This window comes from Zootoca vivipara, chromosome 1 (genome assembly GCF_965207765.1).
Source record: "Zootoca vivipara chromosome 1, rZooViv2.hap1.1, whole genome shotgun sequence".
NCBI lineage: Eukaryota > Metazoa > Chordata > Lepidosauria > Squamata > Lacertidae > Zootoca > Zootoca vivipara.
Window position 1 is genome coordinate 29771264 of NC_142582.1, and position 25971 is coordinate 29797234.

A 25971-nucleotide genomic window follows, 5' to 3' on the forward strand; every position below is an offset into this window, starting at 1 on the left:
CCGTAGCACTGTCATTCTTTTGGAGAGTTCAATAAACAAGAAAATCCTCAGTGACCTCAAACAGATGTATTTTAAGACATACAGCTTGTACAGATGTAACACTGAGTTTTACCTACAGTTAAGACATTGTAAGCAAGTTTCTCCCCTACATGGCACAAGTCTTCCGCAGGTTCTAAGTTCTAACTAATTTCTAGGTTGATATTAACACTAATGTCAACAAAAGCTAAGCATGACAACAGTAGTTAACACTACTTTGGATTTTATGTTAATCATGGCTAAAAACTTGGGTTAAGAGGGAACCCAAGTTACTGTTAACTGCTTGTGTCATGCTTAACCATGGTTAAAAATGGCATAGGAAATTCACATCAGAAAGGAGATTGGCAATGGTGGAAGTTTATGGTCTTGTGCCATATGCCCAGTAATTTAACCATGGTTAAGAGATTAGAGATGCTAGTCTGGCAAAGCCCCATGGTGAATTTCTTGACTGACCCAGAGTATGCCATTGGCAACACTTATGGCTGGCAAATTTTATTTGTCCTTCCCTTCTACTATTGAACTGTTCTGTCAAGCAGACCAGAGTGTCCTGCCTAGCAAAGACGGTATGATCCTAGGATGTTACCACCGATGTAGAACCATTTTTCACTTAAGTCAAATTTGGCTGAATTAGATAAAAATAGATTCTTCAACTTGTAGTCAGCTTAACCAAATTTGGCTGCAGGCAGAATTCTATATTTTTTATCTGCAAACAACTTCTTACTAAATCAATGAACCTAGAAAAATATATTTGCTCCAAGAACAACAAACAAAACTCTAACCTGAAAAAACCCCAAAGCTATTCCTAAAACTGGATTGACAAAATACCGTACATTTTTCTTTAATTTCAGAAAAGTCATCCTACAGAGCTGGTCATAAAAGTTCATTATACATTCATAACCTGTACCAAGAAAGCAAGGCTGCAGTCATACTCCTATTTACTTGAAACATAATTATAATCAATTGGATTGTTATGGCTAAATTTCGTAAGATACAGGAAATCAGTGATGGGATCGCATGGCATTTTTACTTTGTAGCTGTGGGAGTTTCTGGTTCTGATCAAAGCAGCAGCACTAAGGAGGTTTCTAAACCCTTCTGCTCATAGGGTTTTCCCTTCCATCTCCTACCCTGAAACTGCTAACACTGTGCAGGGGGAAACAGAGCAAGGTTAAATACTCATCCCTCAGTACCATTGCTCTGATCACCAAAATCAGATCCATGCACCCCAGCCTGCTGTAAAAAAGGAAATTACAATGTCAAGTGATCTAGAAGATCTCTTGGTTCTTGTGTAGTTTGGCCCACAGATAGTATTCAAAGTTGTCAAAGCTTTTCTGAGGAAATCACTTAAATTTTAGAGGGAAAGTTACTTGATATTTTTAGAAGAAACTATGCAGCTAATCCATACAAGTATTATTTCATTACTGTATGTGTGTGCGCATGCACATAGACATTTACTTCAAGCTTTGGATAACCACACAACCCCTATGTATTCAGAGGAGAGGAGAACAAAAGTTCTACTGATGGCTACAAAATATTCTTAGCAGCAAAATGTAAATACTAATTCTCAACTGGGACTGGAAGGAAGATCATTTCAGTGGCAATGGGACCAGTTGCTGAAAAGGGGGTAGTGAACTTAGAATTGACACTTCCTGAGCCACTTCCCTCTTATTTCAATAAAGCTTGTTTTATGAAGCTTGTGTGTTAGATTTACCAAAAAAAATTTCCAACAAACTTCTCAACTGTATGTAAACACAATTTCAGTCTACATTTTACAAGGGTTACTATATCGGATCTGCCCTTATTAGTCAAACATGAAAAAGCCTTCTATGCAACTCTAAACTTAGGTATCTCATTTCAGTAGTGCATACACACAATTTGTCCAATAAAAACGAAAATTTGAGATAGTACAGCAACCACGAGTGCACATATGAATGTCACGAATGCTTTGCTATGTAATCAGAGTAATATTACCTGATCTAGAATTTATGATCCTTCAGTCTTTGTAATGTAAACATTCTGCACAGGACAGCAGACATAGGGATAACTCTTACGTTGCTTTAGTGATATGCTTGTTCCTGCAAGATACCGTAGCTCCCATGCTACACCAATAACTTAGGTAATGCTGAAATTGTACAGAGCCTTGGGAGAAGTGGCACTGTTGTGGTGAGAAGCCGTTCCCTCCCCCCTCCCAATGATTTTATTATTACATGGATTATTGAAGCTGTGTGAAAATTCACTACATGAAAGTGACAAACACTCCCCCAGGATGGCATAAGAACCAACTCCAAGCGTAACCAGAGGAAGAAGTTAGAATTTGGACTATGAAATTGCCAAAATGTCTGCCAGTTATTCGCTGGCTAGGGTAACTGCTTCTATTGTTAAGGGTTTTCCAACTCAACAGCTAAAACACTGTCAAAAATAGAAGTCAGATGCCACAATCCGATACCTTCTTGTTTGTGAATAAGTCCCATTTAACACAATGGGATTTATTAAGGAGGAGGCATATTACTGCATTGCCAGTTACAGACATTATTTATATACAGTGGTACCTCAGTTGCTGAACGCTTCGGAAGCTGAACATTTCTGTTTTCAAATGCTAAAAACCTGGAAGTGAATGCTTCCGTTTTCGAAAGCACTTCCAAGGCGCATTTCTCCATTTTCTCAATGGAATTTGCCAACTGTCCATTGTGCCTCGGTTGTCGAACGTTTCGGAAGTCGAACAGTCTTCTGGAATGGATTAAATTTGACAACCGAGGTACCACTGTATACAGAAGGAACTACTCAGACATCCAATGAAAGTTTCTCATATTTGTCTGGTATTCCACCTTGCTGGCAACAATCCAAAAGAGCTAGAAACCTGTGGCCATGTAATTGGCTGGTTAATTCAAGGCAATATCTGGAATAACAGATATATTCTTGACCTATTTTTCCCTTAGGGCTGCCATGCCACAAAGGTACAGTAACAAATGGCCGTTTCTTGGTCAGGATCTAGACCAGGCACCCCCAAACTTTAGCCCTCCAGATGTTTTGGCCTACAACTCCCATGATCCCTAGCTAAGAGGACCAGTGGTCGGGGAAGATGGGAATTGTAGTCCAAATCATCTGGAGGGCTAAAGTTTGGGGATGCCTGATCTAGACCAATCTTCCCCAAGCTAGTAGGCTAAACCATCTGGAGGGTACAGCTGCCATCATCACCAAGCGTTAGGGCCAATGTTCAGGGATGATGGGAGCTGCAGTTCAGCAACTTCGGGGGGGGGGGCACAAGTTCCTTACCCTGTGTTAGGTGGTTAAAGCTTTCCACTATAACAAAGCGGTATGTATGTGTTATACAGTCCTCAAAAGACGTAATTATTTTTAAAAGATATTTTCAATTTAACACTGTCAACATACAGTAGCTGCCTTAGAACATCCCTCTGGTACAGAAGTACACAATTCATATTACCTTCAGGGCAAAGTTATATTTCCCTTTCTAAGAGGACTGTATCACTGCATTAACCACTGAAAAGCTTAAAGGGCTGTTATTCCAACATGTATATATAGCTTCTTAAAGTTATTTTTCCCTTACACCCTAATTTTCTCTGTGTCTCACAGCCTGCTTTCTCCTTTCTTTACACAGCTACACATCTCTCTGAAGAGCTAAGAACTCAGCCTCCTTTCCATGCTCTCTCTCACCACCAGTTCTGTGTCCCCACTCTCAGCAACCAGTTTCCCCCCCTGTTGTCTAGAGCAGGCATCCCCAAACTTCGGCCCTCCAGATGTTTTGGACTACAATTCCCATCTTCCCCAACCACTGGTCCTGTTAGCTAGGGATCATGGGAGTTGTAGGCCAAAACACCTGGAGGGCCGCAGTTTGGGGATGCCTGGTCTAGAGGGTTCCCTAAAGCCCCATTTCTCAGCTACCTACTCTTTTTCCATAGCAAACATCCTGTATTATCCCAGGTACCTGTGCACCCTCATTTCTGTTGTCCCCATCCTCTGCTGGCTACTGTATTTGCTGACAGACAAACCAAGCATGTGCCAAGGGCCTCAAATGACTGAAAACAGCACTCCTTGTGCAGAATTTTAGCTGAGGCCATCCCTGAATAGAAAATGCTATTAATTATAGATTATTATTAATCATAAATAATATTAATGCAGTTCAGGAGGAGAAGCTCTTGTCAGTGGCTGGATTTTTAACTGCTTCTGAAGAAAACTGCCCTGCCAAGAACCAAAATTTGAAAATTAATCTATGCATTGTTTTGGTCCATTACACGCTGCACATCAGCATGAAAGGAGGACACACTAACTGGTGGTTCTCAGTTTGTAAAGTAACACAAGCTGTCACAAACCAAAGTCTGTGGCTTACTTAAAGATCTCTGCATACCCCTATTTCTCTGGTGCCTCTGTATCCCCACTTCTCAAGCTAAACTCTCCTTTTCCCTCTGCACCCATTTCCCCATTCCATAGATTTATCTGAAGTACTGTACCAACTCTCACCTATTTCTCTCTTCTTTCACCACCCTATACGTCTATCAATATCCAATTTTATCCCCTTTCCCTCTCTGCACCAGTACAGATTTTTCTGTACCCTTAGCTGTTACTGCTTTTTTCCTCCCATTTCTTTAGCCTCTATTTTTGTTCCATTTCTGTCTCCCTCTGCCCCATCCATCCCTATTTGTCACCAAATTCAGTGGAAACAGCCCAGTCCTTGGCTCCCAGGAATGGAATGCACATTATACTGTGGCTGCCTGCACCAGGCTAGAAACACTGGCATGAATCCACTCTGTGCCTCTGAAGCCAGAGAAAAAATGCAGATGTTCTCCCATCCCCACTTCCACCTTCCATGGCTTTTGGGCAGGCCTTAAGATGGTTCCACAAGTATGCTGGAAAGGGCGCTAAACATTTATTTATTACTAATAATTGGTTGAAGTTGTTAGCCACATCACAACTGTTCTTGGGAAGCTATTGCAACCTGTTGCCAAGTGTCCAAGCTGGAGGTGTAGATGTAGATCATATATCTCAGTCTTGAAGGAACAGCCGTCACTGCATGTATCTCCAGAAAGGCCACTCTTGAGCAGCAAGTCTACAAATGTATGATGTAGGGCAAATCTAGCTATTGACATGATTTGCCTTATTTTTCCTGAGGCTGAAAATGAGGTCAAGATTCTGCAGAGATGAGTAAGAATCCCTATACTTGCATTAGACCACCTAGTAAAAATGCATTGGATCAACCTGTCTACATATGAAAATGTATTTTTTTTAAAATGGCACAGCGGTTATTTCAGTATCCTGTATATAATCTTAAAAAAAAATCAATACAGCAATCCCACAATTTACAGGGGTTACGTTCCAGGAATTGCACCTAAAGCTAAAGCACATTGAGTTCAATGGCAGGTAGGACTTCCCCAAGCTAATTTTAAATGTGCATAAATCACAGGCTTACTGCATTACAAATAATCCAGGTAGCACAGCTATCTTTTTAAAAGTACTGTAATACTGGTAAGAGGTTGTTTATATTCTGTTTTGTCCTCTCCAATCTCCTAACTCCCCCCCCTCCACCTGCTCCTTCACCCCATGAACACTTTTGCCCTTTGATTCAATAGCTGGTTGCACTACACTCAGAATATGTGAACAAGGATTTCCAGGCAGGACAAAAACCTTAGTGATCCTATTGGGTTTATTAAGCCTATACTGCAAGTATGAAGATCTATTGTGATAATTAAGACATTTAAAATAAAGAGAATGGCTTCTCACACCAGACTTCTACTGCAATTCCCTCAGAATGTGTTTCACCTCAGTACAGAAAACATCTTATTGGATTGCTCTTACAATATGAAATCACTTCATTCAATCATTCTTGAGGAGATGCTATACTTTATATGTCATAAGATCAGGGATTCACTTTATTATCTGAAACACAGTACCTAAACAAAAGAGAGAGATTGCCATTTAAAAAGAAACACCCTGGTGAAATATCCTCTATAGCTGGGAAATAGGTTGGTGGCAAAAGGAGTAATATCTAGAAAAGGTAAAGCTTGTAGTTGTGAGAAAACAGCTGGTGTCACCAAAGCACTGAGGTGGAAGGGGTGGGGGAAAGAATTTGAGGCTACTCTAGTGCCAAAATCAGACAGTGAGAATGGGTGGAGACATAGCGGGTTCTGATGATTCTAGGAATGGTTGCAGATGAGCAAGTTTGGGAGGGAGCTTGAAATTTGCAGGCTCTGAAATTGTTGAACCACCAGAGAATGAGTAAAGGAAGTTCCGAGCAGCCAATATCATTTGGGAGTGAGGGATACGAATATAGGTATTTATCAAGCAGTTACAGTGCTTAAGTATACTGGTAATTACTGTTGCATAAGAAATCTTCAAAATGCATTTTATCCTATTTTAATATCACCCAACTTCCTTTATTCAGAAAGGAAAACTGTGCTGTCATTTGGTCCACATTAATTCTATGTAACAATTACAAAGCTCCATCCAAACATGGTAATTCAAGCAATCCTTCAGAAGCACAATGTCAATGCAAGATGTATAAAGCATTAGGTGCCTAGGAATCTCCCAAGAACACTCCAGTTTTGACTGTACACATTGCTGTATTTAATGGGCTCAATACAGAGCAGTAGTGAGGACAGAACAAGTGACAGTCAGGATGCACAGGATGCTGCTTACAATAAATACATCAGAGGTGTGTGTGTGTGTGTGTGTGTGTGTATGTTTTAAATTTCACTGAAACTCAAAAGTATGTTTTACAGTTAAAAAAGCACACATCAACACTCATAAAATAGCATTCAGCATACAAGACGGCTGACGCCTTTGAATATAAAGCACTTCATCAGGGCAACAGCAATATCTGTTTTGAAGCAAGGTATATTACAGTTTTTAAAATGCTCTTGTGCAGGCAACTTTCAATTAAAAGTAATAGCCAAACCACCATCTCCTATTTCGAAGAACTGCCCCAAACATGTCAGAACAGCCAACTATGTGAAATGCTCTGGGACTTGCTTTGGCAGCTACCACTACAATTTCTTCTTAACCTAAGGATAATAATTATTTCTTTTCATCTGGCAGAAGAGGAAAAATGAAACAGAAAACAACTACTTTTAGATCGTGTTCAGACATGCACATTATTCCCTTTTACCTATGGCCGAACCATTGTGCTCCAAACTTTTCAACATGTTGTTTTGTCTCCCTTCCCCACCCCCACCCCTGCACCAGCCCAAGCCCCCTCCTCACAAATATCAAGTTAAACGGTTTTGGCAGCTTCAATAGATGAATAGACCTAATACATGGTACGAGACATAAATCTGGGGAAAGACATGCTGGCAATTGTTATGTCCTGCTGCCATTCTGTGTTGTTCCAAATGGTAATTGACACGCCCAGTAATTTAACAGTACCAGACAGTCCTCTCTGCCCCATCTCTAGTAAAACACTTGCCTCTCTGTTCTTTAATCTGATCGACATTATAGGGGTGTAAATGAAGCTCACTATTGATAAGAAACAGTTATCCCTCCAATGCTCCATATGAAAACATCTCTAGATTATAGTTTCACACACTGAATAGAATGGGGAGGGGGGAGGGGGGTGGAATATGTTGTAAAATTCTTCTTATAATGCCACACAGCTTTAATACATTTTTCCCTCTGGTCCTCACCTGGTTTTCTGCAGGGCTTCCCTCAGTTTCCATAGCTCTGCTTTGAGTCATGTACCAAAATGCTACAGTACTGAACGGAATGACGTCTGAATCATAACTTGGCACAAAATACGTTTGAAAGAGAGGGGGTAAGGCAAGCTCTTGCCTTGCTCAACAGGGATAGGTCAAACCAACAGTCATTAGAAGGGCCATCAAAAGTAGCCTTCAAGGGGAGGAATCTGACTAGACTCTGATCCTGTGTGATGCCATGCTTAAAGCATGCAGTACAGCTACTGCTTCTTCTCCTCTCTCTGCAGCAAGGCGGCAAGAACGGGGCTTTTTCTTTTTTTGCTGTTCAAGAGATGGTCCAGTGACCTTTGGCTGTTCAGAGAGCTGGGCAAGAAGCGATCTGTTGCAGCGGGCTTCCGAGGCATTCCATGCATTCCTGCACTATCTAAAAGCTCCAGGAACAAACAACGTGTCCCCCTCCCACACACAGGCACACACCTGCCTTCTCATTCGCCCAGAGCGCCAGCAGCTTCCGTCCACACACCACCACCGTCTGTCGCACTCCTCAAACATGCAGCCAAAACCAAGCAGTCGCTGCCGCTGCCCCCTCCCTCCCTCTCCCTACAGAGTGACTGCAGAGGGACAGTACCGGTAGTTGGGGGTCCCCTACTGAGGAAACCCAGGGCAAAGAGAAAGAGAGATAAAGAGAAAGCAGGAACGCCACAGACATTCCTCGAGCCTGGTTGCATGTGGCTCTAACAAGCAAATGGGAGAAAATACAAGATGGGGGCGAGGTCGAGTGAGGGGAGACTGCAGGTTAAGAGGGAAGGATTTAGAGGGCCAGGAAGAGAAAAGGGGGGGGGGGTTGAAAGCAGCTGGTTAACCAGGGAAACAAGAGGAAGGGGATAGGACATTGTTGTCCCTCCCCGCTTTTAAATACAATAGGCTAAAGAAACAGGAAGAAATTTATACCAAGAGAACATGGGGAATTCCAGCAAAGATGAAGGAATGGGCAGGGAATTTAAGGGTTTAAAGGACATGCAAAAGGCAGAGGAGGATTGAAGGGGCTTAAACTCAGGCAGACAAGGGCGTGGGGTTTTACTGGGGCTCAGTGAATGAAAAAGTACAGGGGGGGGGAATACTGAAAAGCAGTATTACTGGTAAAATAGAGTATAAAAAGCTTTATAGGAACCAGAGGACGTTCACTTTGAGAAGAGGCCAGAACTAAAAAGGGAAGCTATTTAAGGAAATGATCATCTATTAATGAGGGAAATGCAAAGGTTTAGAAAGCAAGAAATGAGGTTAAGAAAAGGGAATACTAATGTATTGAGAGTGTTTTTAGGGGATATTTTGCGATACTGGAGGGGGAAAACATTATCAGGGCAAAGGGGTAAAACTGAGATTAAGCAAGACACTTGATGGGGATAGGTATTTGAGGGCGGAGATACCATACAGGAAGGTAGATTCATGGGAAGCCTAATTATGCAAGGAAGGGCAAAGGAGATCAGTAATAAAGAGGAAGGAATTTCTATAAGGGAAGTTGTTAACATGAGAAAGCAGGATATTTAGGTGGAGCCGGTTGAGAAGGAAGGGAAACTGATGGGGGGGAGGACACTCTGGGGAGAGGAGGAGGGAAGAGTAATCGAAAGACTCATGTTTTAGGATGGAATCACAAGCAGGGCAGAGGTGTTTAGAGGGAAAGGATGAGAACCAACGGGAAAGGTTACTTAGAGGGTAAATGAGTGGATCTTTGGAGAAGGCGATGACGGAAAGGAGAAAAACTGAGTAGCGATGTTTTTAAGGACGTTAAAGGGGCTGAATAAGCAAGGAAGGGATAGGCAGTTTAAGCAGAGCCAAACGAAGCAGAGGAAACACATTTTTACCAAGGGAGGGACTAATTATGGAGCTTGGCAAATCTGGTGTGTGTGTAAGAGAGGGGGGTGCTGGGAGGGGGAAAATAAAAAAACAAAAAGCAGATCTTCGTGAAGGGGATAGAGTAAGATGGGAAGGAAGAGGCGAGCAGGAGGCAAAAAAAGAGCAGAGCAAAACAATTTTCGAGCAGGAGATCTGAGCTCAGGCAGGCTGGAGAGGAAGCAGGTAAGCCAGGAGCCAAGGGAAGAGGCGAAGGAGGGAGAGTTTTGAAAGAAGCTTAAGAAGAACAAGGGGAAGGTGGTTGGGGGGAAAGGTCCGGGGGAGTGGAGATTTCCTTCCTTGGTCCCTTCCTCCAACCCAGGAAGATTCCCCCCACCCCAACACAGGTTTCTGTGCCCCTCTTTTCCTTCACCCGCCGCAGCCCTGGATACTGAGCTGCCTTCCCTCCCTCCCTCCCTCCCTCCCTCCCTCGGAGACAGAGCGGCTGAGATACCTCCACTCACCGCGTTCAGACGGAGCGGGCTGGGCTGGGAAGGGGGCGCCCCGCCGGCGCTGGGTCTCTGCTTGCGCGGAGGGGCCGCAGCCACCCCGCCGGGAAGGGCCCCTACCCCGGGGTGTCCATGATCGTGGTGCTAATGTGCCACCGCCGAGCAGCACAGAGGAGACCTCCTCCTCCTCTTCCTCCTCCTCCTCCTCCCTCCTCGCAGGCTCTCTGCTCCCGCTTCTTCCCGCCCCTTCGCTTCTCCTCCTCCCTTCTCGGAGCTAGACGTCAACAAGGCGCCCTGCCCTGCGCCTCGCCCCGATTGGAGCAGAGAGCCTCGGGAGGGGTCGCCATTGGCCGCCGGCTCGCGTCAAACCGGCCAATGGAGGGGAGGCCTGAGGTTGCTAAGGTTACTGATGCTGTGAGGAGACCCAGCGGAGTGGAAGAAGGGAAGGCTGCGGTTCCTTCAGGCCAGGCGGGCGTTTTGCAGGGGAGGGGCGGCCGTTGGGTGTGTATAGAGATGTTGGGACTTCCCGGGGTGGTGGGAGTGGGAGTGGAAGTGGAATTATTATGTGATTAAAAAAAAAAACCTGGAAGAGGAAGGAGTAAACGCCGTAGGCGGATCCTATGGCCACTGTGGGGCTTGCCCTCAAGACATTATCATAGGGTGGCAACCTTTGCGTTGTTCTTTCTGCGCGCGCGCGCAAACACACGCACGTGTGGGCTCCTCATTTCCCGCCAGAAATGGCTCCACATTCATACAATGCTGTTTTTAAAGTTACCGTCTTCTCATCTCTAAAGCTAATAAGTGAGTAGGGTGTAAAACCAATATTAGTGGTGCAGAATATTCCATGGTGGAGAAACCACTGCCTTCATAGTTGTGGTGACAGTGGGGCAGGGTAGGAGGTTTTTTCATTTTCCTTCTCCTTGACTCCAGTGGGAGGGGAAATTACTACACTCCACCACAACTGACATAGCTTCTGTTCCCTTTGAGGCCATGTTGACCGAACAGGGGAACCTAGGATAACACTAGCAGCTTCATACCCAGTGTTTCTCGAGAATTCCAAGAAACCAAAAAAATCAGTGCAGTTTTGAAAGCTTCAGTCTGCCATCTTGATTCAAAATGACATCCATTTGTATAAAAACATAGACTAAAATCTGCTCCTTGAACTCAGGAACCAGCGTGTTATCTATCTTAAGAAATGTCTAAATGTATCGTGAACAAACAACTTCCCAAAATATATAGTAGTTGTTATAGAGCAGTTATTATTCTCATATAACATCCTCTTTGTTTTTAAATCATATGATTGCCTCCAGACTGCAGCAATGCTGATTCTTTCTTGATTGTCTAAATACAAAATGCCAGTGTACTGCTTTCTTTCAATCCTCCTGATGATTCTTCCCTTCAATCCTATTGAGATGCTAGTTGTTGCTAGTTGTGATTGAGGTACAGCTACGGTATACTAAATAGAACCACATCCATTGTGAGATTAAACATTAAACATTCACAAGCTTTAAAAATGGAAATGCAGGAGTCAAGAAAGAGCCTTCAGCAATGTGCAATAGGGAGGAGAGCTAGTGTCAGAATAGGGTGTGTTACAAGTATACAATAATGTCCTGCTTCTCATTTCTGGAATGTTGGCAGCTACACTGTGTGTTTATGGCACAGGGTTTTAACTTGGCACTTATGCCTTTCTCCTGCAGTAATGTAATTGTTATGCACTAACCACTACAGGCTGGAAGAATCCCAGGCACCTGCCTGCCTAAATATTTGATAAAAGTGCCTTTAGAACTTCAGATTTGTGTTGCAGCTGTGATCAGCGCTGATACTGAAAAGTTGGAAGAGAGTAAGATGCTATTGTAAGAAACTGCCAATGAGTAGGGTTGCCATATTTCATGACGCCTCAAAAGTTGTTGAGTTTTTTTTAGACAAACCCCAAAGTTGTTGAACAGTTTTTCAATTCAGAACATACCGCCGCCTTCCGGATATTCCCCCCGGACGTCACTTCTGCCTTTGAAATTCCATTCCAGGTGTATGGCAGCCCTAAATAAGGGTGCAATCCTGTACTTGAGATCTGGGGTTGTGTGATTTGGTGAAAGTCCTTCCACACTGGAGGATGACCAACATACTGCTGCCATGATAGATCTGCTGACTGAATACCACAGAAACACCAGTTGAACATGCTGCTGGTGGAGCCAATCCACCATTGAAGACATCGGCAGAATAGCTGATCTGGAGTAGAGTCATGGGCAGAGGTTAGGTGGCAGAGGACAGGAGAATGTTTACGCCATATTCTATAATCCTTCAGTCCATGACCACACTCCTTTTGATGGTGCAAAAAATAAAATAAAAAATATCCCCATTGACTTCAGCATGTCCTGGCTCATCCTCTTATATGGTTGGCAAAATATTTTTTTCCCCTTTCCTGGGTGGCCCTTGAACCTTTGTCCCAGGAGTGCTCTGTGTGCCTTCTGGAGACATCCTATCCTGGGAGCTGTGTGGGTGCTGAAGGTTTTTTCCCCCTTCCACTTTGCGTTTTGTACTCCAAAACAGTGGTTGTGAGTACTGTACTACAAGCGGATTTAAGATGTAATCTGTAGGGATCCCTGGAGCCTAGCTTTGCCAATGTTGTTGCCCGTGCTGATGGATTGTGTTTGCTTTGGTATCATTCTGTATGTTGTGGTGGGATGTGTGTGTGCTGGGAGCATGTCCCAGAGGTGAGTTCATTGCATCCCTCTGCATGTGGACATGATTGTTAGACACTGGTGGTGTTTCCAGTGATGATGGATGCCTGCTGGTCTTCGTTAAAAAAATGTTTTTGTACTTTATGTGTGTTCCTCTTCACACCTGGGCTAATCATGTATAAGAATGTGGTCATCGTTTTGCAGGCGTAGAGGCATATATACCACCCCAGGCATAATGGAAGTGTAGGACTGCTCTGTAATTTTCCTTAGGAGACATTCCAAATGGCTACTTTAACACTAAACACAGCTTCTGAAACTTTTCTCTCACAGTTTATGAGGGCAAGAACAGAACAACAACAACAAAAATCAGTTCCTGGATCGCTGACAGTCTTTAAGATTACATACCACAAGACCATCTAGGAGCAAAATGGAATTTGATAATGTAGGAACTCTGAAGCTTCACTTTCTGTGGCATATCCATTTCTAAGAGTTTCTGAAATATTATGCTGTAGGTGATTAAGAAAAAAGAACTACCAGTATATTTGGGGTTTGTTTAAAGATGCAATATACAAAAAGCATGGATTGGTTTCCTGTTCTCAGAATACGGAGCTTGGCTTTATAGCTGATTAATGTTCTAGTATGTGTTTGATAACTGTAGAAAAGTTTCACATGGTTATCACTTTTTCCATTCATAACTATGGTAGGCGACTCAGACTATTGCAGTGAAATTTTTATAGTGGACTCCGCATCTAATACCCAGCCCTAAACATATTATATGGAACTAAGTCCTATTGAAATAAATTGGACTAGCTTGCAAGTAATGATTTTAGGATAAGAGTGTTAATGTGATAGGATTCCTCCCTTCCCGCCTCCCCTGGGTCTCCATCCTCAATTTTGTTGGTTGGCTATAATTTCATTTAGTGCTGCTGATGTTACATCGTAAACTTCCAGCTAAAGACCTTCAGGCCTAATTACAGCTTTAATGTGTAACCACTTCTGGATTGAGTCCAATTTTTGTATAATACACTATTGTGCTCATGCCCTGGGCTGATGCTATTGCACACAAATAAAAGCTTGTTACATGATTAGAAACATCTTCTTTTGGGTGTGAAGCTAAGCTAACTTTTATGTAAAAGTATGGATATAATAACCAAGGCAGCATACAGTCACTTCTAAAGATCCTATGCCAGTTTGCAATGGGCAGTTATCTGTCAGTATATTGCAGAATATTCCATAGTTGTTTCAAAAAAGCTTATGGAAAGTTCAAAAATGTTTAAACTTCTAAATTAAATTGTAACAGATATTTCTTTTGAATGCATGCCAGAGTTCAAGTGGAATGAACATACAGTATTTCCTCATGGAAGTAAGTTTGTTTTAAATCAATGAAAATTCTGTATAAATGTGTGTAAGGTGTTCATAATTTTGCAGTTTGATTTAAAAATAAGAACAGAATGAATTTGGGTTGGTGGGTTGTGATAAAACAGCCACTTCTTCACTGTATTTCTTAGCAAATAAAGAGTAAGATTTGGACTGTAACTCAACAGTTTCTTGTTCCAAATGTTAGCATGTTCAACAGATGGACATTTCTCGACCCTTGTAATTTTTCTGTGGTGGTCAGTGATGTAGGTTTCCTGAAAATTTTTGAACTGGGGTAATTTGCATAGTATAATTTTCAGTTTGCATCAGAGATTTTTCTAGTGCCCAAGAGAGTAATCTAATTTAGCATGCTTACTTTACTTGCTTAGTACTGTATTTGCAGTTGGCATCCATTCACTGTTACTAATGAAGTTATGGGTAGGAAAATTTTCCGCAGGGAAGAAAAAGCACTGGGGGAAAAGTTCTGTTTTGGAAGATGTTCTACCCCACAAATAAAAACAAATAAACAAGGCAATAGATGTAGTTAGTTTTACTGTTGCTGCTTTATTTAAGTTCTCATAGGCTTTGTTCAGACTTATTTATTATTTACTTATTTTAAAATATTTATATACTTCTGTATATCCAGAATTTCATAGTCACAAATTAAAACTGCATCAAAAAACTGAACAATAAAATGAATACAATCAGCAGAATTAAAAGTAAGCAGCTGTGAAATTCTGGGACCTTAGAGTGAAGAATGGGTAATAATAATAATAATAATAATGGCATCCAAGTGGGTACATGGTTGAAAGTGTGTTATGTGAGCAAGATCATCTGTGCATCCTGGCATAGTAGCCTTACCTTCATACATTTTCCATTACAAATATTTGAATTCTGATGTGCATAGGTGCTATATGACATGTAGCTCTCTTACATCTGTGGGAGTGGGTGCATAACAAGCAGCAGGTTTTTCCAGCATCATTATAAAATTCTGTTCCATCATCAAATCAGTATGCTACATTGGCAAGGGAAAATCTGTTCTCTGGTCATACTTCAGGAAATTATGATGAAGAATGGCCAGGTTTAAAATGCACACTTTTGGGTATCAAGATACTATTTCTTACCACTTTTTTGTACATATATATATATATATATATATATTCCTTAAATGATATCTAAACTTCAAGAACTACACTGGAATCATTGACTTGATGAAAATCCATTCAGTTTTCCTGAAGTTGTGAGGCTTCAAAGTTCCCAGTTTAGTCAGTCATTTAATTTAAGAGCAAGTTACTCAGCACATGCTAATTGTCAGACTGACACTTCCCAGATGGAAGCTGCTTCCCAAAAGAAAAAAGAAAAAAAGGCTGTCTCCAGAGTGAGAAGACAGCTGCAGTGGAAGACAGTAAGTGGGAAGGGAGAGATGCTATACAGGTTGCTTGCATGGGATGTGCTAGTGCATGTGTACATTTTTATGAGAGAGGAGCTGCCTCAATTTCACTTGGAATTGTAGACTTTGGTATGGCTCACTTTCTCTAATGATCTGTTGCTCATCGCTTTGAGATCTCTGCTGTGGTCTTTTGATTTGAAGCCTGTGATAACATTTGATTGCATTCTGTGGTTGTTATACACCACTTTGTCTCAGCTTTAGTATTCTCTCACAGGGCAACATGTAGGGATAATAGTAATGGACTATATTGTATGCCTGGGACCCAGGTGGCGCTGTGGTTAAACCACTGAGCCTAGGGCTTGCTGATCAGAAGGTTTGCGGTTCGAATCCCTGTGACGGGGTGAGCTCCCGTTGCTTGGTCCCAGCTCCTGCCAACCTAGCAGTTCGAAAGCACGTCAAAATGCAAGTAGATAAATAGAAACCGCTACAGCGGGAAGGTAAACGGCATTTCCATGTGCTGCTCTGGTTTGCCAGAAGTGGCTTTGTCATGCTGGCCACATGACCTGGAAGCTATACGCCGGCTCCCTCGGCCAATAATGCGAGATGAGCGCGCAATCCCAGAGTCGGTCATGACTGGACCTAATGGTCAGGGGTCCCTTTACCTTTATATTGTATGCCTAGTACACTTCCTGATCCATAGACAATCTAATAATGTTAAAAAACCAGGCATAAAAACCACATGTATATTAAAGTGAAATATAAAAACTATTTTTTTTAGAGCGCTAATAAAGTTAACATTTTTTGTGCACGCACCTAAGTTCCTGTTATTAAGTAGGGTAAAAAAAGGCCTTCCATCTAAGAGAAGTTGAGGCACTTACACTGCCTAATGCACCAAAAAGCATAGAAATTGTCCTTTAGGGTGTCCACTATAACTTCCATATCATGTACGCAGCAAATGGATGTCTACTGTCTCACATCTTGTATTTGTTTACAACTTAGCCTCTATGCACTTAAATTTTTTCCTGATCTTTCTCCTCTAATCCTACTGTTCTCCAAGTAGATCAGGGCATCATATGTGCTCTGGCCACCTAACTGCACACTGGCTCACTGCTTTTCCTATACAGTATACTGTCATCTGGGTTAGATTGAAAATGGGTTGTGTATTGGGGTGTGTGACAAGATTGATAAGCAGATTCAGAAAAGGGCACACAGCTGGGGAGAGACAGGCGCTGGGGCTAATGTCTCCATCAGGATAAAAGGAGCAAGATGAAGGAAAAGGTGGTTCTTGCATTTATGAATAAACATGTATGCCATGCATAAGAGTTCTCCACCAATGCTGTAATCTGTTCAGTTGCGGGTTGGTTCGTTGAGCAGCTGGCTGCCTGTAGCCCCCAAGCCACCTTACTACTATAGTGCTACAATGCCTTGCAATTCTGTTTTATGCCTGTCAAAATAGGTTGGGAGGTTTAATATTTCACACAGGGGTATATTGAATGTATAAGAAGGGAATAATGTGATAAATCTAGGGTACCAGAGTCTGTTAGTGAATGGTAGACATTAATAAACTGTAGTATTTAGATAATAGTTGGCATATGAGGGGGAAATGCAAGCTGCAGACCTGTGCCAAAAAAGAAATTCATAGGTTACCTTATGTGCAAACCAACCAGACTGGGCTAGCTAAATGCAGAGCCATTGAGAAATAATGGGAAGCCAGGTACTGGGCCCTTAAGGGCAATTGACAATGCAAAAAGTTATCCATGCCCTGCTCTGAGGAGTGGACAGAGACAGGAGATTTGGGAGGTTGCCAGGATGATGGCAGGAAGGGAGGCGTGATGTCACAGAAATATATTTCCTTTTTGAAATATAAAAGTGTTCTGGGAACAAAAAGTAGGTAGAACTCTATGCGGTGCTGGCTGAAGGAGTCCACTGAGACAGTGAGCCATGATTGATTGCTGCTTTTGATCTGAGCTTGCTGACGCTATGAGAGTAGCAGTGAGAGACACTCTTCACATATAATGTTCTGCACCCTCTCCAATGAAGGCGTTAGGTGTAAATATGTGTGAAATAAACCATATTTCTTAAAGACACTAGCTTCCTCCATGCCTCAATTTCCCCAACAGACCAGGGTGGATTTGATTTAAATCAAACTGATTTAAATCACGATTTAAATCACGATTTAAATCACTAGTCAGTAAGGCTTGATTTAAATCATAGTTGATTTAAATCATAAAGACTAATTCTTGCTGGTATAACTTTAATATGCAAGTAGATGAAGATTTCTAGAATAACAACTTTTCATATTAGTTTTTTTATCCCCAGTTTAATAGGTTAATCATTCATATTTGGACAACTTTACTGTTGTACTTAGGAAGGAGAAAAATAATCATTACCTTAATAATAACAATTTAAATAGATTTATTCAACTGAAACAATAACATTTCAGCAAATGTTATTTGCTTAAACAAACATCCATGTTTGTTAACTAATTTGGCTAAACAAAAACAAAATATATATATTTTAAGAAACTTAGACTGTCAGCCCAGCCTACACATGAAAAACTTAAATACTGTCCACTCCAAACAATCAGAAAAATATTGTTTCTATTCTATTCACTGAACTTCTTGAAACTTAGCACTGAAGGGGTTGCTTCTGTATTCATAGGTTTGTAGAACAATAGGATTAAGGTCTTTTTCTCAACTCTGTTCATGTTATAACATTTTTGCTGTGAAGAAGAGGCATGTGATCTCTGTTGAGTCAAATTCAGTTTTGAGAACTGCAAAAGTAAACCAAGCACCTGTGATAATATCTTGTAGGCAGAGAAACTGCCCAATAATCTTACAAAAACCTCTGGAAGAGCATGACATTGTGAATGGATTAATGGAATTTATTTACCCCCAAAATTAAACATATACAACCTTATACTACAAAATTAAAAAACTAATCTTTATTTCATGATGGAATAACCTTTGGATGGTAATATGTTTTCCTCAAAAAGCATTTTATTAAAAAAATCCAATTTAAATCAAAAAAATCGATTTAAATAAAAAAAATCTGATTTAAATCAAAAAAATCCGATTTTTTTTGATTTTTTTAAAAAAATCATCGATTTTTATCCACCCTGCAACAGACAAATAACCCTGGGTGAGCACCTGGAACCCCCTACAATCTTGCTACCACTCGGCAGAGATTCGAGGTGGCGTGCAACTTTCATGGCACTATCTTTAAGGCAGGGGTGTGGAGTCTGCACCTCCCGATTCTGCTGAATCCCAACTCCCATCGCTCCTGACCATTGGCCATGCTGGCTGGGGCTGATAGAAGATGGAGCCACAGGTTCCTCGTCCCTGCTTGAAAGGGCCTGTAATGAAACCTCAGCTACTTGCCTGAGGTGACTGAGTCCTTTTGGGTGTGTCTCGTTTGTTGTATGTCTCTGTATACGTACGCTGGAGGGGAAGGAAATGTTTATAAGCTGCTCTGCCCTGCTGCGAGATGTCTGTATTTTGTGTGTGTCACCTTACTTCTAATAAAAGGGAAGCTATTCATGAACAAACTTGCTCTGCCAAGCGTTCACCCGAGAGCTGAATCTATTGGGGTGTGGAGGTCTGAGTATCCCACCCCTGCAACCCACAGGTAACAGCACATATAACTGCACATGATATACCCGGTATTGCTCAAGTTGGGGCTACCTCAACTATCTACTATCCTTCCTGCCTTGCAGTGATTGCTTTGAATGAGATAAAAGCCTCCCCCAGTTTGTTTTAGATATGCTCCAGCACCCCCTTTTCTGCGAGTAAATTCCATGGGATTTATTTTTGAGGAGATATGTATAAGATTCCACTTCTAGTCTTAATAATGCTTTTCATCAACTCCGACAAAACAGAATTTAGGCTGACAGGTCTATAATTTCCTGGATCTAGTTTTTTTAACTTGAAGTTATGTTGGTTGCGTGCCAATCGTTCGGTACTAAAGAGGCTGTTTTTAGTGATGCTGCATATTTTAGTTTAAAGATCAACAGTTTCACAATGCAGGTTTCCAGCTGCACCCAAAGGTGGGTGTATTTATGGAGGTGGCAGGAATCAAACTCTTAATTCTCATCTCAGATCCAAGAAAAGTAATTCTTACTTAACATTATTGCCAGCTTCAATCAGCAGCAGGAGATAAGCATTATAACAATCACAGTCCACAGCAACCCTTTCTGATGGCAATTAATGTGCCTACCAAGCAGCCTACCTGCCTGTTAATGCTGTGCCTCAAAGGTACACTGAGAATATTAATAGAATACTAAGGAGGTGAGCCATATAAGAAAGGAGCTGAAAATCTGAGATCCTGCATGCCTTGGAGATACAAATCTGTATGTATACACCATGCATGCAGAAAGAACGTTGCAATGTAAACTTTATTTGTTTCCTCTAGTTCAGGGTTTGGCAGACTTGAGGTTTGCTTTGGTTTTTACTAGGACCCCAAGATCCACTGACCAGAACCAGGTGCAAAATATCCCCTTAGAATGAAAGAATTCTGAGCTAAATAAGTCTTGAGTGCCAGAATTTAACTGGGCTCACATTTCTTCCATACAAAAATCCACTCTTGATTGCCCACCCCTGCACCACTACTGGTTTTCTTCTTCATTTCAACAGAATAATTGTGTATGTGTAAATAATTAATTTTGTTGCTAAACAACTTGGAGTCAGTAATCACCCAGAGAGATCTACAATTAGAGCCTGATCTGCTTTTTCGTTTCAACCACAAAACAGTTGAATTCAGTGGTTTTTACACTAGGACCTTTTAGCACTGTTGCGACAGTGTTTTTCTGTAATCAGCCAGCAGTAGAATTAAAATGATGAGTCCATGCAGCACTTAATAATGTTTGTTATATGACGACAGAGCCTTCTATAATGTTTACTTATGAGGAAGTCCTTTTCAGCAAAGGTTCCCTGCAAAGCTGCTTTCTTGTGGGCTCCTGTCACTAACTGGTTTGTTTAGATATGGCATTGCATTAGTGATGAATGATCCCGCAGTCAATTCCTACTCCAATCCCTTCTTCTTTTTTCTTTTTTAAAAAAGAGCAAAGTAGTGGTATTTATCAGTGGAAGGAAAAAAGAACCAGTAACTAAAGCCCCAGCTCCTATAGTTTGGATAATTGGAAATGAGTGTTTTTTGCATAGTTTGCTGTTTTGTGGTGGAATTTGTTATGGTACCCAAAACTATGGTTAGTGCTTTCTGTCCAAATTAGAATTGGAACACTGCAAACCAGTGCTGCTGCATCCAAGAAAGCCCACAAGTCATTCTGATCTTCCAAACCAGAGTTTAATGGATTGCCTAAGGCTGGCATAAGCAAACTCAGCCCTCCATATGTTTTGGGACTACAGTTCCCATCATCCCTGACCACTGGTCCTGTTAGCTAGGGATCATGGGAATTGTAGTCCCAAAACACCTGGAGGGCTGAGTTTGCCTATGCCTGGTCTAAGGACCAAACTAGACATGTAGATGTTCTCCACAAGTCTGTTTCTTTAAAAAAAAATTAAATAGCACATTAGGAAACTGATTGGAACCTTGGTACATGGGGAAGGATTACGGTAGCTATTTCTCCCACATCATGGTCCTGATGAAAAAATTGCCCCTCAAACAACTATTTGCCTTGGGGATGAAGCTGGCATTGGTGACAATGGTAGCTTTCCTCTTGTGACAAATAACAGCTTGGAAATTAGGACCAAGGTGCAGGGAAAATGTTTAGCCCCCACCCCCACCTCTTTTCACATGCCCCTTTCCCAATCCTGATCAGGTTTGCCCCCTGCCCCCCTCTGCTATTATTTCTTTAAAGCATATATGAAATGCATTCACACATGACAGTAATTGTATCTTCCAGTTTGGCCCTGAACGCAGCCATTAAGTGGGCTTCACTGTTGCAAGGAGACAGAGAGCATCTCTGCTTGCCTCCAATCAAATGCTGCAACATAGAAAAACCACTTTTGAAAAAGTAAACCACTTGAGCATCTAAAATATCTACTATTTGCACAATCAGGACTGAGTTAAACTATGCCGAGTACTAATTTCCCTCTAGTTGCAAACTGTTGCTAATTAAGCGCCACTGCAGAATCAAGGTAGTCTTGTTCTGAAGGGCTCTGTGTGATAATGTTCCTATTCCCAATTATGCTCTTTTAATTTTCTCTTCTCCATCTTAACATCTCCTAAATGTATCCTCGGCTCATCTCTCCCTCTCCTTCCTATACAATACAGGCATATTTGTGCTGAAGAAATAATATATTTGGGGAAGGCCTTTAGTACTAAATGTACGGAAAAATAAATGATACGAAATATAATATTGTGACTATGACACAAATATATATAAATAATCCTGTGTCTAGATAAAACTATTTCCTAGCAATGCATTGCATAGATGCTTCAGTAGTATTTTGTCTTAATTTAGATACATGTCTTCTTTTTGTTTCATAATGGAACTATGCTGCTCGCTCTCTTAATATTGAAGGCACTGGCTTTACTGCACTGAATGGCAAAATGGTTGTAATTCTTTTTCCTCTCTGCAGAATGATGTCTCTGAATAGTAGGCTGAACGTTTGGATCAGTCCCCCCCCCCCAAATCGCTCTTCCTGATTTAGACTTCACCCGTATCTCCCTGAAAATAATGCAACATCCAATATGCTTCTTTGCTTCTCTATATATTTAACAAAAATACAAAACTACTTCCTTCCTGCTCCACTGCTCAGTCTAGTAAATTATTTTCATAACAATCACAGGATAAAAACATCCTGTATGTATGCACTCTTTTATATGCTTGGCTATATGTATGTAAAATGTGCATCTTCCAACTATTCTATTAATTGCCACCAATCTTGCATAAAGTAAATGTGGGCAGATGCACCTGGTTCTGCTCCACTGAGTTTTAGGAAGAATTGAATTATTATTATTTTTTACTCGTCAAAACCCTGAAGTTTATCACAGTGGAGTGGCGTCTGTACATCAGGGTTGGTGAAACCAGCTCCTGCCAGGGACACAGACCCAAAAATCACCTGTCAGACTATGGAGTGTATGGTGTATGTGTGTGGTGATGCACCACCACTATCATGGCAAGATAAAAAAGGGAGAAGACCCCCTTATCTTTCTTTGTGTATTGGTTTTGGTTGCACAGGAGATTATGGATCTACAGGAGATCACTATGGGAAAACCTGTTTTTACTGCTGGCTGCATAGATGTTGGTCCTACTGACATAGATGGAATTTATTTCCATACAAGTTTGCTTAGAATCTTAGCCAAAGCACTTAGGGCCAAAATGAGAGTCTGTAACAGATAATAGAATTTAACAGATGATGTTAGCAGAATATTATATTGGCACTGGGTAATAGTCTTGCTGCTGCTAGATAAACATCTTGGCATTGCTTTCCATTTATCAAAAACAAATTCTGAGGCACAGTCAAGGGACTCTTTGTCATGCAAGAAGCATTGCACTTCTACAGCAGGCTTGTGTTACAGTGACTTTATTTCTTTTACATTTAGTGACTGATGTAGATTTAATCATTTTATCTGATGGATGCCAATGCAGAAGAATGATAGTTGTTCACCCTACCATTATTGGAAAGTGCCTCCTCTCTGCAATAGGGAACAAAGAAAGTTATGTTTGGAATCAGTCAGCTGAAGGTCAGGTTACATATATTGGAAACAAAACAAGCCAAAACTTGGTTAGCTTTCTTTTGAAAAGGCAGTTAAATTTTCAGTGGTGTAAAGAGTGTGAGAAAGATCCACATGTGGGTGATCAGCATTATAGATATCACTGGGATCAGTGCTTTTGCTTTCTGACTAGGAAGTGGAGCTAACAGGTTGGCCAAACTGAATTCTACTGGTGGAGAAAGCTGTGAAAATTACCACTGCAAAAATTCAATATCTTGGCAAAAAGCCATTTATCTTTACTTGATGAGTCTTGCTGTTGAGCTTCCCCTTTTTGCACTAAGACTACGCCTGTTGTGACCCCCCCCTCCCACCCCAAACTGAATGAAAGGCACCAAATTACATTATGGCAAGCTTACAGAGTTTCAGCACACTTGTACAGCAGGATGTCATTCCTGCCCCTGCCTGTCTGGAACTGCAAAAACAAGCATCTGACAGACACAATACATGATTGGTGGTCAGAGTTTTGGCACAGATTTCAATCACACTTCACAAAGTGCATAGGATGGTACATAACTGTACAGTCCCTTGGCCAAAGAAGTAGAGAAAGCTTCTTGTGTTGCTCCAGCAACTGATAGTTGGGAACTTATACTCTGTTTTGGGAGTATGTTACGAGGTGTGATCAATTCCCTGAAGGTTGACTTCATGGTTGGTCCATCTGATTAAGAGCAAGGGTCAAGTACCCTGCTTGCAGCTCTGAGGTTGTTTATTGCAGTGTTTCTCAACCTTTTTTGGGCCACGGCACACTTGTTCCGTGAAAAAAATCACGAGGCACACCACCATTTAAAAAGTTAAAAAATTTAACTCTGTGCCGCCCTATATTATAATTATGACTGTAAGAAACACTTGCCAAATACTGCTTTCCGGCGGGTCAGCGCTGCGTATTGGCGGCTGCCAGGCTCGTTTGCACTGAGCTTTGGGAAAGAGGAGGAGAAATATTGCTTTCTGGCAGGTTAGTGCTGAATATTGGCGGCCGCCAGGCACGTGACAATGCAAATCGCCCTTCTCGTCGCCGCACGTCGCGGCACACCAGCCAGCATCTCGCGGCACTCTAGTGTGCCGCGGAACAGCGGTTGAGAAACGCTGGTTTATTGATTGCCTCTTCCTCTTTGAGGATACATATATAATACCAAAGAAAAGACATTCTAGTCCTATGCCATTTATGTTCAGTGGGGGTTGCTCCCAAGTAAAGGTGCACTGTATTGCAGCCTGAAATTAAAATCCTTCTCCTCTCTTTTTCTGAATTAAGCCCTTTGAAAAGGACAAGCTTACTGTCTGCTACTGTCTAACTCTGAAATGCATGCATTTGGTCAGCAGAAATGGTTTGTATAGGGGTTTTGTAAAAAAGACAAAACCCCAGCTGAATTGCTTGATTCAAGTTAGCTTGGCAGACATGGGTGACTTCAGTTCCTGCTTTCACATACTCCCTTTCAAACCTTTCCTCTTATCAATGGACATTTAGACTTTTTTAAAAAAAAAATGGGGGGGGGCTGTTTCAAATTTCATTGCACCAAAAGCTACTTATTTCAAATGTGCTCCTTTTTGCTAAAGGAACCATACAGATATTTGCTGGAGAAACCATGTGAGAACCTCCAATTTCATAATAATGTGCTATTATTTCATAAAAGAGATGAACTAATTCTTATTCATACTGTCTGAAAGAATTCCATAAATATTAAGTTGGTTGGATTTAAATGCTGACTGGATGTCGTAATTCTACATTGTGTTAGATTCTATTGAATTCAAAAGTAAACATGAGTAGAGACCAAAGGGCAGCTTCCGATATTTGAAAGCTATAAATGTCAGATTCAGGACATAAGAGCCTAAAAATACCTCTGTTAGATCAGTCCAAAGGCCAGTCTAGTCCAGCATTCTGTTTGCACAGTGGACAAGCTGAAGCTTATGGGAAACCCACAAGCAGAGTATGAGTGTAATAACCTATTCCCACACAATGGTCTTCAGCAACTGCTTCTGCTCCTGGAGATAATCTTGCAGTTATGAATATGACTAGTGGCCATGGAAAGCCTTATCCTCCACAAGGACTTCTATGATAAATGTTTTGATACTGGAGTATGTATCTGAGCTTCAGTAGAAGTGTACTGTATAATGGTTCTGCACCTAAACCTGGCCTTATGTAGGTGGTTCAATAGATAGAAGTACATTTTTAAAGCATATGAGTGATGTCTTGTTTTGGTCCTTGCTCACAGCATCCTGTGCTTATACAGTACTATTATCTTTTAAATTAACATAGCAAGAGCACTGCATCCATATATTTACATTTCCATTATTTGAATGGGTAGACCAATTAACAGACCCTTAAACCAGAACAAAAGGAACAGACAGCACAGGATGTCTTAAGTGTAATGCAGAAATGTTAAGCAACAAACCTTTTCAATAATCATCTAAACTAGGAAGAACACTAGTGGGCTTTGTTTCTTTTGAATTTTGTATAGATGTCCAACTAATATGAAATTTAGTCTTTGAAGGATTAAAAATAAGCTTAATAATGTTGCCATTTAATTGCATAGCAAAGTTATACTCTATTTTAATAGCTAGCATAAACCTATATTTAGTAAGAAGCTAAGCAAATGCTACCAATTAAAAAAAATTCAAAAGAAAATAGAGCTTTTTGACACAGCTTCATATTAAAGGTTTTAATAGTGGTTTTCTGCTTTAAAAAATGAGAGACAATGCAGTGTTCCTCAGATGGAAAAGACTGGTGAATGTATGTGACTACGAAGCAGTGCTTATGTTACTGTTCTTATGTGCTATGTCTGATCATAGTTATGCCTCATTTGGTATGGGGATTTACAGCACAGTCTCTCCCGCTGACCCCAATAGGCATACGAAATCAAATGGGA

The 25971-nt window shown here is 41.2% G+C and overlaps 2 protein-coding genes across 29 annotated transcripts in view; one reads left to right on the forward strand and one right to left on the reverse strand.

Annotated features, from left to right (window-relative positions):
- Positions 1 to 10244, reverse strand: part of PKP4 (plakophilin 4) — a 102659-nt gene extending 92415 nt beyond the window's left edge. For 20 of the 26 annotated variants that reach the window (XM_060280025.2, XM_088651910.1, XM_088651899.1 and 17 more), the window contains exon 1: positions 10028 to 10244. The gene's annotated coding sequence lies outside the window, so the exon portion shown is untranslated. Of the gene's footprint in view, positions 1 to 10017 lie in introns of all 26 variants that reach the window. The other 6 variants (XM_088651894.1, XM_088651849.1, XM_088651874.1 and 3 more) reach the window with 1 other exon arrangement.
- The window catches only part of CCDC148 (coiled-coil domain containing 148), a 111676-nt gene continuing 95232 nt past the window's right edge, over positions 9528 to 25971 (forward strand). Inside the window, exon 1 of one of the 3 annotated variants that reach the window (XM_035132036.3) lies at positions 9528 to 9749. Coding sequence is in view for 1 of the 3 variants with exons in the window: in XM_060280036.2 (XP_060136019.1) it covers positions 14008 to 14053 (46 nt within the window). In the remaining 2 variants the exon portion in view is untranslated. Of the gene's footprint in view, positions 9750 to 10423; positions 10514 to 13483; positions 14054 to 25971 lie in introns of those variants that run through there. The other 2 variants (XM_035132025.3, XM_060280036.2) reach the window with 2 other exon arrangements.